Source organism: Rhinolophus sinicus, chromosome 15 (genome assembly GCF_057876585.1).
Source record: "Rhinolophus sinicus isolate RSI-liver-muscle chromosome 15, RSI-T2T, whole genome shotgun sequence".
Lineage (NCBI taxonomy): Eukaryota > Metazoa > Chordata > Mammalia > Chiroptera > Rhinolophidae > Rhinolophus > Rhinolophus sinicus.
Window position 1 is genome coordinate 21,033,896 of NC_142515.1, and position 17,895 is coordinate 21,051,790.

The 17,895-nt window shown below is 38.9% G+C and overlaps 1 protein-coding gene across 1 annotated transcript in view; it reads left to right on the forward strand.

Annotated features, from left to right (window-relative positions):
- Positions 1 to 17,895, forward strand: part of CFAP43 (cilia and flagella associated protein 43) — a 73,617-nt gene that overhangs the window by 37,447 nt on the left and 18,275 nt on the right. Inside the window, exons 17-24 of the mRNA XM_019725074.3 lie at positions 127 to 274; positions 2,363 to 2,464; positions 3,181 to 3,258; positions 8,388 to 8,513; positions 12,183 to 12,287; positions 13,341 to 13,457; positions 14,388 to 14,615; positions 16,243 to 16,449. Coding sequence (XP_019580633.3) covers positions 127 to 274; positions 2,363 to 2,464; positions 3,181 to 3,258; positions 8,388 to 8,513; positions 12,183 to 12,287; positions 13,341 to 13,457; positions 14,388 to 14,615; positions 16,243 to 16,449 — 1,111 coding nt within the window. The remainder of the gene's footprint in view (positions 1 to 126; positions 275 to 2,362; positions 2,465 to 3,180; positions 3,259 to 8,387; positions 8,514 to 12,182; positions 12,288 to 13,340; positions 13,458 to 14,387; positions 14,616 to 16,242; positions 16,450 to 17,895) is intronic.

Genomic DNA, 17,895 nt, shown 5'->3' on the forward strand with positions numbered 1-17,895 from the left:
ACAGAGCCCCGCAAGCAATTGTCCACGTATTTCTTTGTACAGAACGGGTTATGTATCTGGAAATAATACCACTAAATGTGCGTTTTTAAAATTGTGGTTTTGTGTTTTCTTTTTTTATCAATATAGGCGTTTGGGAGGAATCTTAACCAGTGAAACTCTTGACTATTGCCAGCAACTTTTAACTATTATGAGCAACACCATGGAGGAAGAGAATAATTATTTAAGTGTAGCACAAAGTGACTCCTCGAGTTTGAGATCAGAATCTGAACACACAGTTGAGTTCCAATACAGTTTTCTTTCCCCTTCTGTCGACCTAAGAAATATTAAAACCTATAAACAATTTTTACAAGAGCTTATTTGAGCTAAACTGACAGCAATTGCCAGGAAGCAAGATCTCAAATGCTCTGCAGAATGACAGTTTCAGTTTCTTTTATGCAGTTTTGAAATTAAGGAGGAAACTAAGGGAGATTACATGAAGGTAGAAGAAAGCAAGGCAGGAATTGGATTACAGGATAGTTAACATGATTCTGTGCTCTCCTGAGGGTGGTTACTGTTTATTTCAAAGGTGTGTTGACCTAGATGCACAAGAATAATAGACAGGGCTTGCTCAAGGCAAAGATAAACCCTTTACTAAAGACGTTATATGTCTGAGGCGTGACTACCTACCATGACCTGCCCAGTTAGGAGTTTATGATCAGATCAGCCTCTGAGGTTACTTTCCATGGACCCCTTTTTTGTCCACTCTTCCTTGCTTTCCTTTTAAACCAAATAACAGTTTTTGGGTTTCTTTTAGCAGATGTTTAGTAATAGTCCTTTTTACCCCTGTGCCCCATGATTTTCAAAAAGAGCATGAGCTACATCTGAGATAAAATATTCAGCCTCTCTCAAAGCAATCGCAAATATTACACTTCAGATCGTATTTAAACCATCGTACAAGATCCAGGCTTGCCTGGAAAAAAAAAATCTTACTACCAATTTTGGTGCTTGGTCAAAATGGTCTAACTTTTATGTCACACACATGATTTAGGAAGTATCTAGCCAGAGAACCACAGTCATTCATTCAATCATTTAACAAATAGTTATTGAGCACCTACTAAGTGCTAGGCTGTGAGAGGTATAGGCACGAACAGATAGAAAGTTTCTGCTTTCATGAAACTTACATTCCAACTGCGGGTTGGGGGTGAATAAAGAGAAAGATAAATAAGCAAATAAATAAGAAAAGATTAGGTAGTAACAAGATCTATTTAGTGAATGAAAATGACATCGTGTGCTGGTGTTTGGCTGGAATAGCCTCTCCAAGGAGAAGACTTTTAAGCTGAGATCTGAATTAAAAGAGGGTGCCAACATGCAACATGGGGCAAAAGTACTCAAGGCAGAGGAGAAAAGAGCTTGGCATGTCTGAGGACCTAAAAAAGGCCTGTGCGGTTGAAGGAAGCAAGAGAGAGAGTGGTAGGAAATGAGGTCATCAAGGTGGGAAAAGGCCAGGTAATGAAGGGCTTTGTAAACCAGGTAGAGTTTGGATTTGATTTTACGTGTAATAAGAGCCTATTAAAGTGTTCTGAGGAGAGGATTTACATGACCTTATTTACATTTTTGAAATGATTACTTGCTTGCTGTGTGGAGAATGTTTCCTGTGGAGGACTGGAGTAGAAGCAGGGAGATTAGTGAGGAAGTGAAGCAGTGTCGGGGAGAGGAAGTGGTAGATTCCGAGTAGGTTTCAGAGGTAGAGTTGATGGAAGTCACTGATGGATTAGAGAGAGAGAGGGAAAGGAAGGACTTAAGGATGACACCTAGATTTTTTTACCTGAACAATTATGTAGGAGATGGAGGGGAGCCACTCTGGGGAGACAAAAGGGAATCTGAAACCAGTTAGCTACTCATGCCAACCTTGAGAAGCCTGTTAGACATCTAAGCGGAGATACCAAGTAGGCCACTGGGGAGTCGAGCCTTGAGTTCTGGGGAGAGGCAAGGACTGGAGATGTTGATTGGAGAGTCAAGCACGTGTGGATGGAATTTAAAGGCAGAAAACCAGGTGAAGTCGTAGAAAAGTAAATGACAAGAAGTAGAAGGGGACCAGGACAGAGCAACTTCTGGAGATCCGGGAGAAAAAGGAGACTGAGAAGGTGCAGCCAGTGAGGTTACAGGGGGGCCAGGAGACCGTGAAATCTCAAACTCTTTCAAGACATTTTGCTGCCTTGGGAGAATTAGCACGGGAGCAGTAGCTAAAGGGGAATGTGGTCGGTGGAGAGTGGCTTTCCAAACTGCAACAAACGCAAAGGGAGTCAAAGCGCTTATATGAAGTAGGGTGAGAGGAGAAGCTGATAAATTTTCAATTTAATAAGTATGCCTGTCTTCTTCTAAGATAAATGAGAATGTGAGTTTAGGCACTGACTCATCGCAAGAGGCATTACTCCAAGTTGATAATACGAAGGAAATTCCCTGGATACAACAAAAAAACCAAGAGGTATTTATAAAACATGGGAGAGGTTGGAAATCATGCTTTGAGGGTGTGCCAAATAGACTGGTTTCCTGTGAAAACCTGTTGGAAAGTTAGAAAGTAGAACGAGATCCTACTTGACAGAGCATTATAAGTGTAACTTTCCTGAAAGCAAACAAACACTCTCAACACGGCCTGGTCTTTTAGATTCAGCTATAAGAGCTTTAAGAACTGTACTTAAGCTAATAGGAAACCCAGCAAGAATGAAGTGTGATACTTCCTGTTGGAGTGCGTTTGGGGGCATGCTGCATGGTTGACATCAAGAAAGGGGTGGGTTGGGAACAGGAGACGGGGTGCCGTGGCTTCAGATGTGCAGGAAGGTGACAAAGGATTTAGCCTGCTTGTCCAGTTTCCCTCAAGTTCCCAATAAAACAGCAGACTGGTTTTCCTTTGTCAACTATTCTCCATTTAATTTTTCACTATCTAATTATGTTCTTTCCATTGGCCTTATAATTGACATCAGACCCAAGACGCTGCAGTGGTCACTTACATAATAGCAGTGGTGTTATTATTAGTCTTTAAAATTTGTCTTATTTGTTTCTAGAGACGTGCTACCTATTATGTATCTATGGACCGATGCGTGTACATGGATGTGTGTATATAGGTGTGCATGTATCGTATCTGTCACATGCTTCTCTATCATTCCTTTTGCCTGTTTAAGTGATATACTTGTCCCATTTCAGGCCCTCAGAATGGAGATTAAACTGTTTTCCAACAAAAGGAGAGAGATAAAAACAGGAATGAAAGAACTCGCTAAAACTGTAAGTGTTGTGGTTTCATATACAAATACATTTGGCCCCTGGCCTAAAATTATTTTTTGAACTATATTTTGTTCAACACAGCATGAGGAGCTATACCCATTTTTTTCTCTGCCTTTCTCTTCTACCTTTTTCCAGTTTTCTGGGGTACTTCAACAGGGTAGAAATTTTACCATACCACACTATATATAAACAGTGGTTTTCTTCTCTGTCTTCCCCAAATATTATGTCTTATTTTTTTAAATAATTATTTTAAACTAAAGTTATATGTTTACATTTTTACAAATTAATGACATAATTTAAAATATTTTAAAGCAGTACCTGCCCTACTTATTTATTTTTTACTGTGATTCCTGTACTCTAGAGATAACTATTTTCAATTCTTTCAGCTCTTCTGTTTGGCTGTTTACCTCCATCTTTCTAAATAGTCTTCTTAATACTGTCTCTTGATATTTCTATTTTGACACTATGGGTTTCCTGGTACGGAAGATGAGTATTTAGATTCTTTTACACGCCACCCTCCCATCGCTACAACATACACATAAATCCGTACTAAGTATGGACACTATTATAGGTATGTAAATATTCTTCATAGCTGAGCCACATGGTGTATTGTAATTACATTTCCATTTTTACAACTTTATATTTCCGGCAATTAATAATTGCCTTTGTTTTGGATTAAGCCGTTCTAGTATGTACCTGTTACCTATTCAAATTCCACTAATGCTAAGTACAAAAAGCCCCTTCTCAATACAAATACCTAAGGAAAGCAAGCTGTCCGAGATTTTTTTTTCTTTTTTAACTTTATTTTTGTGACCTGCCTTCTAGAGCTTTCCATCTTCCATCTCCAGTCTAAGCACCTTGCTCTCTAGACCAGGCACACAACTGCTGTCCTAGAAAATTCTCTTGTCCACCTTCCTGGGAACCCCTCTCACCTGCCCCCCAAGTTGGAGCCCTTGTTTTCAGGGTCCCGTGCGTCTTTCTTTGTTCTCTTGGTGTGCGTCTTCCAGCAGCTTCCTAAGCAGAACTGCTGTGTTGTCCCTTGCTTGGGAACATCATTTGTCATGTAGCTGTGCTTCTGACGGACCATATAAATGTAATACAGTGTGAGTCGTACAGTGCTTTGGCACTGGAGAAAGGGTATATGGGAGCTATGTTTTTTGAGACTTGGTTTTTCTTAAAATGTCTTTATCCTACTCTTACACTCATCTGATAGCTTGCCTATGTCTCCAATGATTTCCCCTCAGAAGTTTGAAGGCTTGCTCCATTGTTTTTCAGCTTTCAGTGTTTGCCTCAGAGAATCTAATACCTTTCTGATTCTCAGTTCTTTGTAGGTAGCCAGATTTTTCAATCTGGAAACTTATAGGATCCTTTCTTTATCCCTGCTGTTTGGAAATTTCACAATTATGCACCTTGATATGTTTGATGGATATTCTTGGTTTGCTGGTACAAATATGCTCTCCACCCCTTTCCACCCTGTTCTAAGCCCCAGGAGGCTGGCCTTTTGTGGATGGCATCGGTGGGCTCTCTTGCCTCTGACTTCTGCTTGGGTTGAGCCACTGAGTGGTATCAGCAGGAGGCCAGAGGAAGGGAGAAGACCAGGGTCAGGGTTTTTATTCCTCCAGGGTCCTCTTTGTGGTGTTAGGAGCTGGCAGTGACTGCAGCCCTCCCCACCCTTGCCCTTCAGACCTAGGAGTGGTGACAGCTTCCCATGGTTGCTGGCCTGAGATGCCTTATCATGCCTTGCTGGTTACCCTTAAGCTGCTAATCTTTTCTCAATGTCTCCCTCCCCAATTACCCTATTTGAGTATGTCATCTGTTTCATACCAGGACTCTCCTTTGTATGTTTTTTGGGGTTTTTTTCCTCTTTCATATGCTGGGCATTGGTGAGCACTTTAAATAAGAAAACTTTGTCTTTCAGTTCTGGGTGTTCTTAAATGTTTCTTTGGTAATTTCCTCCCCCTTTGTTTTTATTTTCCTGATTACTAATGAAGTGGAGATCTTTTCATGACTCTAAAGACTATTTGTATTTCCTCTTCTGTGAATTCCCTGTTCGTATCCTTTGCCCATTTCTCTATTGGGTTGTTGGTCTTTTTCTTTTTGATTGTAGGAGTTCTTTATTATTGATTTATATTTATTTATGATAATTAGGCTTAGCTAAGCTGTGATAATAACTAACCTCTAAAAACATAATGGCATAGAGATAAGAAGTTTCCTTCTCAAATAACAGTCCTGGGTTCAGGTCAGCAGCTGCTGTGTTCCATGCAGTCATACAGAGGCTGACAGAGACTCTGCTAGCTTTAGCACATGGCTTCTAAGGTTGCCTCACGTGATGTCATCCCAGGTAACTGGAAGGGGAAAAGAGCATGGAGGTATGCAGGGGGGCCAATCTAGAGGTGGCCCTTGTTATTTGAATGAACCACATTAAATTGCTTTTTTATATGGTGCAACCTAATATACTACAAATATTTTCTGTCTTGTCTCAACTTTTATGATGTGCTTTTTTAAATAACAGAATTTAAAAATTATGATTCAAGAGTATTGATCATTTTACTTACAGCTTTTGTTTTTGTGTCTGATTTCTAAAGGTCTCCCAAAGTCTCACATATTTTCTTCTAATACTCCTTTATTTCACCTGTAAATTATTTTCATGAATGGTATGAGGTATAGATCTAACTTCATTTCCCCCCCTCCAAATTAGCCCATTTTGTCAGTGCTTATTATTGAATATACCACTTTTTCTCTACTGGTTTCTAACTTCTCTCTCAACCCCTGGAGTCCCATGTATATGGGAATGTTTCTGGACTCTCTAGTCTGAAATTGAGTATTGATCTTTTTGTTGAGCTAATTCCAAACGATTTTAATTGTCATAGCTTTATAAAGTATTTTTATATCTTGAGGGCAATTCTCCCTTTGCTCTTCTTTTTAAAAAAATGTTGGCTTTGTTATGCTTTTTTTTTTTTTTGAATTTTAAAATCAGCTTGTCAAGCTCCATGAAAAACTCTGATTTGATTTTGATTGAGATTATATTGCTTATAGTTTGATTTGGGGAAGAATTTATGTGCTATCTGAAATTCTATATAATACATATAAATTTATAATATAAATCTTATATATATTATATAAATATATCTCTTCAATTTTTAAAAAAAATATTCTTTAGTGAAGTTTTATAGTCTAAAAGTGATTTTGTATAATTTTCTTACTAAGTTTACTTTAGGTATCTTATAGTTTGTTTTGCTTTTGTGAAGGAAATATTTTTCTGTTACATTTTCTAATTGGTTACTACTGGTATATATATTACTGATTTTATATCTGATCACCTTGCTGAATTCTATTTTTAGTTCTACTATTTTATCAGTTGATTTTCTTGACTAGTCTAGGAAGACTATCATATTTTCTGAATATTACATGTCTCTTCCTTATCAATCTTTATCTTCATTTCTTTTCTTGTCATATAGCAAGGGTTTCTAATATAATAGTGGTCATGACAGTGGACATACTTGTCTTCTTCCTAACCTTAACAGGAAGGCTACTAACTTTTAAGTGTGATGTTGCCGTAGCTTCTGTTAGATATCCCTTAAGAAGTTAAAGAAATTCCTTTCTATCCCTGTTACTAAGAATTTTTATTGTGAAGTTGATCAAATACCTTATAAGCCTCAGATAGACATTCGTCATTTTAAGTAGTACAACAGATTTCATTTGCTAATATTTTATTCAGGATTTTTATATCTCTATTCAGTGGTTTTCTTATTTCCCAAATATTTGGTGATCTATTATTATTTTTATTATTGTGTGACCATCTTTATAATTGAAACTCCCTATTATAATTCCACTACACCAATTCACCCTGCTTGGGAAGACGTGTAGGGGATCTGACTTCAGCAGGTATTCTTGTCTGTTTTCAATAAAAGGAAATAGGGTGTGTGGTGTTGGGAAATGTCTTAGCCACCTATCTTGTGTGCAGGGGGGCGAGTGTTCTCTAATTCCTTCTAGCCACTGACAGATTCCTTGGGCATTGCTCTGTTTCTCCCACCCAAATAGGCATTCCAATTTCCTCCACCTGGAGGCAAACACCCTGTTACTACTGCTGGGCCCCAGGGAGTTTTACCAAGTGGGGTACATGTACATACAGGTTTTTCACTGCTTGTTTCTAATGTAGTACCCCTAGCTAATCACTCTGCCAGCTACTTCTAGGCTATCCCTCACTCCGGTATCTGGTGTAGCTTCTATCCTTTATTCAGTATTGTCCTGAGGGCTCTAGGGACTATGGTGCATCATTCAGATCCATCTGATTTTCATCTTTCAGATGTTACAATCGTCATGCTAATGAAGGATGCTTTTTCTTTTCTTCTTCTTATTTGCAGTAATGAATTTATTTATTTTCTCTTAATTTTATGGATTAGGGCAGGAAAGGAAAATTGTAAAGGCCATTCTGAGTCCACCATTTTGAAACTGGAGTCCTCATTTTTTCTATCGTATTGCTTGAGTTGTTTTATTAATTTGGAAGGGCTCTTTATATAGTGAACATTGTCATATATGTTGCAACATGTGTCCTTTGCCCCTGAATTTTTTGAAGTTATAAAAATTTAAAGATAGTTTTTATTATGGTTATTATGGAAATGTTCAAATATATATATATATATATATATATATATATATATATATATATATATACACATATACATATGGCAAGAGAATAATAATATAATAAATCCAGTTTCCAATATTATTTCATCTATACCCCTATCCACATCCCCTCCCATGATTATTTTGAAGTAAATCTAGATATCATATTATTTCCTCTTTAATTATTTAAGTATGTATCTCTAAAAGGTAAGAATTCAAACATATAATCAAAATACCATCTGCACACCTAAATATCAATAATTCCTTAATATCATTCAATGAAGTGATGAATTTATACATTTTTATTGTTGTTCTTTATGAATGAATGACCTCTTAAGGGTTAAGCCTTAAAACTTAAATAACCACAATAAGCACATAACCTAATTCTTTACTCAATAGTTGCATTTTAGATAAATGGAACATCTATTTTTTATTGATTGCTAAGAGAGTCTTTAACGTTTAATTCTTTTCTTGTCACCATCCTTTCCTACTTTAAAATTCAGATTCTGAATATGATGGAAGAAAATGAAACAGTAGATAATATTGCAAAATTAGAGCAACGGGAATTTGGTCTGGATCTTGAGGAACTAGAAAGGCTTCACGACGAAAGTGAGGAAGAAATAGAAAAGGTATGAAAAATCTGATTTAAGCACCATAATGAAGGGAACAAAAAGAAAATAGGAAGGAGAACTTTTCCAGATTATGCAAACAAAACAAAAACTTTTCCAGCACAATGTGAACAAAGCAAACCTAGTACACATAAATGGAATGAGTCAGAGAATTATTGAATTTGGGGGTTAGGGGAAAGAAGAGCATCTGGGCTAGCCAGATATCTGATGTTTGTCTCTCCTCCATGACCTTCATACCAAACATCTTCCACCATGTTTGAAAATTTTTGGAAATCCCCTCAGTTACCTCATGTCAACTTTGGGCACTCTGGTTTAATAATCCCTTTCTTAATTAGAGTTGAAATCTTTCTTCCTACACTCACTGATTCTTCTATTCTTTGAGCACCATCTACTCTATGTCCACTCTGAAAATGGTTAGAGAAGATTAGCAATTACCATGTTCCCTGTGTATCTTCTCTTGTCACAGGTAACTATCCCAGCTCCTATGAAGATCATATAATGTAGTTTCAATGGCTTCATCATCATCACACAGTTTTCCTCTGATTTCATTTTACTTGAGTCTGACATCTGCAAAAGAATTCCAATTATTATCTGTCCAGTTTAGAGAAAAGCATAAACTTACACCTCCACTTTTCTAGATACTACTATTAATTCAGCCTTTGCATCTTTTTATTGCAGTCACATCACATTGTTTACTCATATTGACTTTATTTTAGGTAAAAGCCCTAATTGTGTTTTACATAAGATGTTCTTAAGCTACCTCTTTCTCAACCTGCACAATACCCGTGATTTTTTAAATGTGCAAGTATAAACACATCTTTCCCTCTGAACAAGAGAATTAAATATAGCTGGATTCAAGGCCATTTAAGTGGATTATAGTTGGTTAAACAACTACACAAAAAGAAACTGATTAGTTGATTGATGTCTCTAGAAAGAGGTTTCCAATGATATGCCCCAGGACTGTATCCTGTTAAACGTATTTATTAACAACTGGGTGAAGATGTAGAAATGAGGCAAATTTGTCAAATTGGTGAGTGACATGAGGCTGAGATGAGAGAAAATATATTGGGTAACAGATTCAGGACCAAAAAGACCTCAACAGACTGACCCAAGGAGATAAAATTTACCTGGATGATCATTCATCCATTCATTCTGCAACATTTATTGAATATCTATTACGTGCCAGGCTGGAAATACAATGAATAAAACAGATTAAGTCCTGCCCACATGGGGCTCATCTAATGGAGAAGACAGGCCACAAATAAACAAATCTCTCTATATTGTATGATGAAAACAAACTGGATGCTATGATAGATGTGGGAGATCTACTTCTCTGGTCAAAGAAAGCCACTTTAAAGGGGTGACATTTTGATTGGGAACTAAAAGAAGAGAGAGAGCTGACTGTGCAAAGATCTGGGGGAGGAGAATGTCCAGCAAAGGGAGCATCAGGAGCAAAGGCCCTGAGGCAGAAATGGCTTAGAGTATTCCAGGAACAGAAAGGCCAGAGGCTGCAGGACATGAGGTGACGCAAAAGCCCCATCGAATGATGTGGGAGAGGCAGAGGCCACTCTGAAGACCTTGTACAGGTGTATCAGGGTAAAGAATTTGGCTTTTGTTACTACATAAATGCACAACAGGAAGCTAGTAGAAATGATCCCTCCCCTTTCTTTTTTTGCTATAAAAATTGGCATCAATTTAGGGGCTTTTTGAATGTTATTTATTTTGATTGTCACAACAATCCAAAAGGGTATGTTATTGTTTTTTCCACTTGAAGAAATTAAGGCTTCGGAGCTAGAGTCACTTGGCTAAGATCCCACATCTGGGATCTGAGCCAGGAAGCACTTCCTATCTGCCCACAAGGCTTCAGGCTCTTCTCCTTGGCCCTGGCTTCACTCAGGCCTGTAATCTCCCTTCCTCTTTTGGCACCAGTTTCTCCCAGCTCATTCAGCTGGACCGCTCTGCAATGAGTCTGGGTTAGGTGCCCACCTCCATTCTTACTCTAGCATTGCTTCTCTCTTCAAACTCATGTCTGACTACCTGGCCCCAGGAGCCTGCTCCTCTGGCTTGCTGACCTCTTAACCCCACTGGTGAGCCCTCCCTGCTCACCCTCCCTACCCCTGCCCCATGCTTCTGCCCCATATGCCCTCCCTTGCCGCTTATCAAATTCCTGCACATCTCTCGAGAAGCCCCCTGATCCTCTGAGTCAGGCTTTGGTGCAGAGAAAGGCTCTTCACATGCTCGTTTCCCTCATGTTGTTTACTTTTCCTGAGCTCCCGGCCTTTTGAAGAGGTATCAGCCCCAGACTGGGTGTGAGAATGGGACCAGATGATCCAGCACAGAACAGTGTTAGTAGATGGCACCATAAACCCAGCTGGCTTTCAGCACACTGGGAGCAGAACACTAATCCCTGGGAAGAGGTAGTGCATCTGCCCATCAGGGATGCCAATCCGAAAGGGACCAGGCTACTGCTAGCCCTGGCCAGCATCTCAATAGAGAAAAGGCCAAAGCCCAGTACTAACAGCTTGGACACAGTGTTAGGGACCAAGTCTGGAGGTGTTGATCAAATAGCTCAGCAGTAGAGACAGAAAGGCTGGGAATCAGACAGGTTCTGACGTTGATACTCCAAAACAGCTATTTATTTAAGAAAAAATAAAATGTATTAGCCATTAACTCAATGGATAAAAACAAAACAGAAATAAAATGAAATTAAGCAAAGTATTCAGACCATAAATAACATAAATATGAATAAATGAATGGATAAATAAATAAGACATTTTGTAATTGGGGGCAGGGGGGGTGGATATTCTTAGCTAGTTTGCTAACAATTCTGCAAACAAAATGAAATGCAAAGCAGGATCTGAAGAGGATCCTAAGGACTAAAGATTACTGGGTCTCACTTTCATACCAGCTCTCTTGACAAACTTTATTAAAATGAGAACACTTAATCACTTAAATATTAATTAATAGGATTACTTAAAGCAGATAAAACTAATTGAAATAACACATAAGTTTCTAAGTGGGGGAAGGTACGTTATGTGATCCCCACGAGGAGCGGAGCGTTCACGTCATGGTGGACACAACTGATAGAAGAACTAAGTGTAGTAAAGGCCCCAAGACAGAGGTCACAAACTGGCATTTTACATATGCAATGACAAAAATTAAGCCAACATTTAGATATCTGGCAGTTTCATAAAATTACAGATTTCAAACTTCTCTACTAAAACAGGAAGACTTGACGTAGTGGGTTTGTTACCCCACCCTGCACCCACCAGCCAGATCTGTGATGACGGGTGTGTGTGTGTGTGTGTGTGTGTGTGTGTGTGTGTGTGTGTGAGCTATCCAGCCCACTATGGCTGTGCTATTGTCCCCACACCCACCTGGGCTCATGTGTGGAACTTGCCTGCCCTTACAGGTGTCTGTGTTGACACCCTGGTCCTCAAGGAAGGGAATCCTGAGCCTCCAGACTAAACTTCAGGAGAAGTTCTCCAAGACAAGGAAGTGTTCCCACCCAAGTGCATCTCAGTGCAGGGCAGCTCTGTGTGCTGGGGAAAGATCAAACTCTATCACTAAATGTGCAGTCATGACTGGCTCGTTAATGTACTACGGAGATTATTGTTTTAAGAGGCCACATTTTCATTTTTATTTTTCCTTTCATCTATGTTCTTCAAGATAAAGAAGGATGTGGAGATGCATAACCTAGCCAAGAGATATTTGGCTGAACTCATTAAAGAAGAATGCTGGAATTCAATGGCTGTGAAAGGTCGAGCTCTTAAGGTAACATATATAACTCCAGGTATAACACCTTAGCCAATGAGAATTTTTATTGAAAGTCTCATGGCAGAAAATTTTTTAAAGAAAATCCATACATAGAAAAGCATTCAAAGCATGCCTCGCCCGTTCCTGTTCTGAATTCTACCTAGATGTTCACTTTTTCTTGTCTCATTCTTCCCTTTCTGCTCAGTCCCCTTCTGCTTCCAAGCCAGCATCTCTTAAGATTTGCCTGAGCACCTCTTTCCCTCTTTCCTCTATGGCACTACCTGCATCCAGGTCTTAATACCTGTCTGTTCCAGGAGGCCACCTCACTCACTTTCCATACAGATTGAAAACTAAATGATATTGTTCGTATTTCTACCTCTACCTGCCTTTACATTTTCTAAAGGGCTGTTTTTCATGCTTTTTCATTGAGATTCCTCCCAACACAACTTTCCTCTTTGTGTAGGGGGACCAAAAGTCCCAGTTTATGCCTGTGGTCCTCGAGTAACTTTTAACAGCACGCTTTTCACTTTCAAATATACCCCCCACCCCACACCTGTTTGGATAGTGAAGTCTAAGATTAGCCTACATTTATGTGGTTGAGTATTGCTCAAAAACAGCGTTTCTCAAGAGCGGCACATTTTGGGCTGGATAATCCTTTGTTGTGGGGGCTATCCTATGGATTGTAGGACGTTTTACAACATCCCTGGCCCCTATCTACTGGACCCCAGGAACATCCAATCCACCCACTAGTAAAAATCAAGAATGTCTCCAGACATTGCCAAATGTCCCTGAAGGGCTGGGGCGGAGGGCGACAGGGCAGGCAAAATTACTCCGGGATGAGAACCACTGCTCCAGAAGTAAATCCTTCACAAAAGTACAGTTTTGTTATACAAAGTTATACCAGTGTTAATGGCATACATTGTTTTATTTTAAAGAAAGTTTCCATTTTCAATTTCACTCATGCATGATAACCTATGAATTAATTTTAATCAGGGAAAACATCCTTCACTCCACCCCAGACACAAACACTTTTATTAAAAATGGATTTATTTTGTGTGTTTTTTCCCCAAGTGCTTTCACGTCCCCTGCGTGGTTGAGAACTTTCCAATGAAAGAACGCACAGATGAAGAGTTGAAAAAACTGAAGAGAGTTTTACAGCAAAAGAAGATTGAAACCGAGTGTCTTAAAGTACAATTTTAAATAGATGTGTTTATATAAGTGATGTGGTTTATTTTAGGGTCTTATTCATACAGATTTGAGTTGGGATACAATTTAGGATAAGTTTAGATATTGTTTGTATTTATATTTTCATTCCTTGTTAATATATAGAATATATTCTAATGAACATAGGAGCCAAATCCTCACAATAAATCAAGAAGCCTATATCCTCTACAACACTGACTAGCCCCCAAATATGAGGATATTCTTTTAAAAATGTGCTTTGGTATTTGTTTTTGTCCTGGTCAGAAGTTGTCTTCATCTACCCATATTCTGTTCGTCTTCTCCTTTCTCTTGGCATTGTATTTTGAGATAATTGATCCAAGATGAAGTAGTATCTGTTTTGGAAGAATTACGGTTTTCCTAAAGAATTCCAGCTTTAAAAAAAAAGCAGCAATCTCTATCAGACTACTAAAAACAAACACAAAAACAAAAAAAGCCATTGCTCCACTGGTGTAGTTTTGTTTTGGCCAGAACCTTGCATTCATTCTTTTTCCGAAACATAAAATGGAGCTATACTTAATTCTTAACCTACATCCACCAGTCCTATATGAATGAGTTCCTTTGTAAAATATGAAGAAAAGGTATATTTTTTAATGTTTAAGTTCCAACAAAGACTCAAAATATTTATAAGCAGCTGTCATCCTGACAGCAAAATGTAAATATTACATACTATCAAGGACCATTTTTACTCTTGTGATTTATCCGTAATTTATCAGTTTCCAAAGCTTTAATCTCATCTGCAGCAGTTTCCGGATCTATCTATCACTTTGAATTCAGTTGTTGACGAGACAATTTAACATCTTAAAATGATTGTTGAAATAACTTGTCACACAACTGCTCTTTAGAGAAGAATTCTTATTATTGCATAACTTCCATGTCATCTTTTTCTGTGTTTAGCTACGGAAAGAAATTGTAGAGTTTCAGTCTGCAATGACTTTGGTTAAAAAGCATCATGAAGAGGATGATGAAGAAGAGGAAGACGATGTAGCAGTAAAAGATACTAACTTGCCCAATTACATGTTTGGCAGTCAGAGTACTGATTTTGGGATACATGCCTCTTTGTTGTCAAGCCAATTGGAACTTCATTCCAGAGAGGAGAAAATCAACCAAATTATATTATTGAAAGTGGGTGAATTTTTTCTTTATCCTTGAAAATCTCTAAAAATCTCTATGAGCTGTCATGCAAAGGCTCAAATTGAAATTTAATGCCAGTTAAATGATGTCTTTAAAGTACACAGAGAAATATCCAGATGGCTAGCCAGCATTCATGTTGCTTAAGCTGAGCTTGTGTACAAGAGTTGCTTTTATCCATTTTGACCGAGTTCTGTGACAACAGGTTTTTTCCAAAGAACATCCTACACTGGCTGACACCACAAACAAACCATTCTTCTACTTAGATCTTCAGTAAGCTCAAAGATAAAAGAAGTCCTTGAATGCCATCTTCTAGGTAACCCAGATGTCAAGTAGGACCTCCTTGTATGATCAAAATGTGATTGCTTATCTATCCTTTTAACCTGAGGAAATACAATTTTCTCTCCAAAATTTGTGTAACTTCTGGGGCTCAAGGGTAAGGGGCAGTGTCCCTCAAGCTCTAAGCTCCTACTCCTTACTTTCCACCAAACAAGTCAGTCTCAGAACACATCCGTGCATGTCTACTGAAGGTTTTGAAAATTCAATTACGGTGTTTGCACAAATGCAAATAGTTTGAAATTTAATATTGGCCATCCCTGATCCTACACTGGCTGACACCAGTCCTTCAGCCATGAAAAAAGTCCTTCAGCCATGTCTGCAATTTGTGTTCTAGCCTCCTGCCATGTTACCCTGCTCTCTCTTCCTATCTTTTCCTCTTCTCCACCTTCAACCCCTGAAATTCCTGTGCATTTATACTAAGGGCTATTTAGTTGCCTCTTTCCTTCTCAGCTTCTGCTGACTCATGCCCTCAGGGTCTCACTTTCCTGCTTCTTTATTAAGGCATTTTCCTACAAAAAGGAAATTACAGCCCAAGAGAAATTTCCTGGTGTCAGCTTTTAAGAACATTTTTCCACCCTGCTTTACTGGTTTCATCTTCAGTAGGATAGCTATATAGACTGAATTCTGATGGTAAAATAAAGGCCACTTTGAGGAGACCCATTGTTCTAATCATCAGCAGAGGTGGGGACAATCCAGTTGGACCCACTGCCACCTTAGTAATTGGCTACTCCAGCTAGCCAGCTTGTGTTCCCTTCCTACCTGAAGATGACATGACTATACAGAGGAAAAGTATTGTCTATGGTTTTGCTTCTCTGGGAGATTCTCTATACAACCTCTGTAGGCCATCTCTTCCTCACCACATCATCATGGTTCCAGAGAAAAGACATTTCCCAATTTAAATACTGCATATTGCCTTTTAAATATTTCATGATGGATTTTTTTTTTTTTAAAGAACATACACAGAAGTAGAGAGAATATTCCAAAGAGCTTTCAAGGATTTATCACCCACTTCAGCATTTATCAACATACCTGCACATTGAGTTACACTTACATTTTGGGAAGTAAGTTGTGGTATAACAGTTGTTGTCTTAATCCTACCGATGGTGGGATGCCACTGTGCAGCTTACTGAACCAAGAAATGACTTACTATAAACAGTATTTTAGAAAGATTGATTTCCTGATAACTTGTAAATGATTTTGGAGGGAAAGTAAAACTGTGGAATCATGTTACCAGTAAAGGTATAACATGGGATGTGTTTTCAGTTACATGTTAATATTTCAGGATATCATTTACAAGGTAAAAACTGCTTTCAATAATGAGTTTGATGCTGCATATAAGCAAAAAGAGTTTGAAATTGCACGTATAAAGGAAAGAAATGTAAGGATTCAAGAAATTATTTTAGATCTGGAATTGGAAGAACCTGTCTGGCAACCGGAATTTGATGACTACGAGAAGCCAGAGAGAATCCTTGTTGTGGAAAACAGTGAGGTACTGGCGACTTACATTATCCTACCCTTTTTTCTCCTGACATTTCCCCGAGCTCTTATTTATTCATCTTACTGTTTGCACTACTGGAAGCAACTCCATGAGGTAGCATTCTCAGTTACAAGTAACAAGAACAGTTGGCATAGCCTCAACAATAATGAGGATTTGTTTTACGAGTCCCGCAGAGTTCAGGGAAGATTTGGATACCACGCCTAGAAAGAAATAGGAACCCCAGACTGGAGCCTTGTGGGCATTCTGGAAGTCCTTTCTTCTTCATCTCTTAGCTCACTTCTCTCTGCATTTCAGCTTCCTCCAGCAGTTTTGACTTTATACTATTTCCTACTCTTGAGAGAACAGCTGGTCTGAACCAGAATCTTTTAGTTCCAATTCTGGATTGACCTGGGAAGAGGCTCCTTGGCCCAGCTTGGGTCCAGTGTTGGGCCACACTGTTGGGGGGAAGCCGCCAGTGCTCCAGCAATTACCTAGGTCATTAGGGCGGCATGGGTCCTAGAGAAGGGGGTTTTCTGGGAAGCCTTATTAAAAGGTGTTTGGCACAGAGGCAGTGACAAGTAAATGCTTTAAGAAAACAATGAAAATAAACACATTTTATTTCTAAAAGTAAAAAGTGCTAGAGAATACTCAAAGAAAACCTCTTGCTCACATGAAATCAACTAAATTACTTTGGGGCAATCACGTTGCTTAGAAGTAACAGCAAACACTTACACAGTACAGTCCCAGTTAAAAGCCAGGCACCATTCTAAATACCCTAGATAGATTGAGACTAATTTATCATTATAAGACCTTACAAGATAGGTACTAATACCTCCATTTTATAGATGAGGAGACTGAAGCACAGAGAGGGTAAGTAGCTTGACCACAATTACAAAGCTAGTAAGTAACAGAGTTAGGGTTTGAATCCAATTATAGTACTTCAGAGTACACCCTCTTATCCTCTGTACTCTATTGTTTAAAGAAGTTGCTTCTTCCAGAACCAGACTCTTGCCACATGACCTAAGACTGAAGGGCCTCACTCTGCTGCTCTCACCAGTGTCCTGCTCTGAGCAATCACTTTGTATGTGCATAATTCACCCCACCATGCTTGCTTCTTCCTATACCCTAATCCCCTCTACACTCAGGAGAGTGATCTCGTTAAAACCAAACATTATGTCTTTCCCCTGCTTAACCCCTGCAGTGACTAGCTGTTCATCTCACTCCAGATAAAGTCCCCGTGTTCACCCTGGGCCCGCTTCACTTCAGTTGTTCTCCCCACCTTGCTCTGTGCTGACCACACTTGCATTTTCACAATTCCTTGCATCTCCCAAGCTATTGACCTCTTGGGACCCTCATCCAGCAGGATTTGGCTTAGATGACATTTCTTTGGACCCATCCCCCAACCCCCCAACCTAAGTCAGGTCCCCTGTTATAATCTCTTTAGTGAAGGAGATGGAT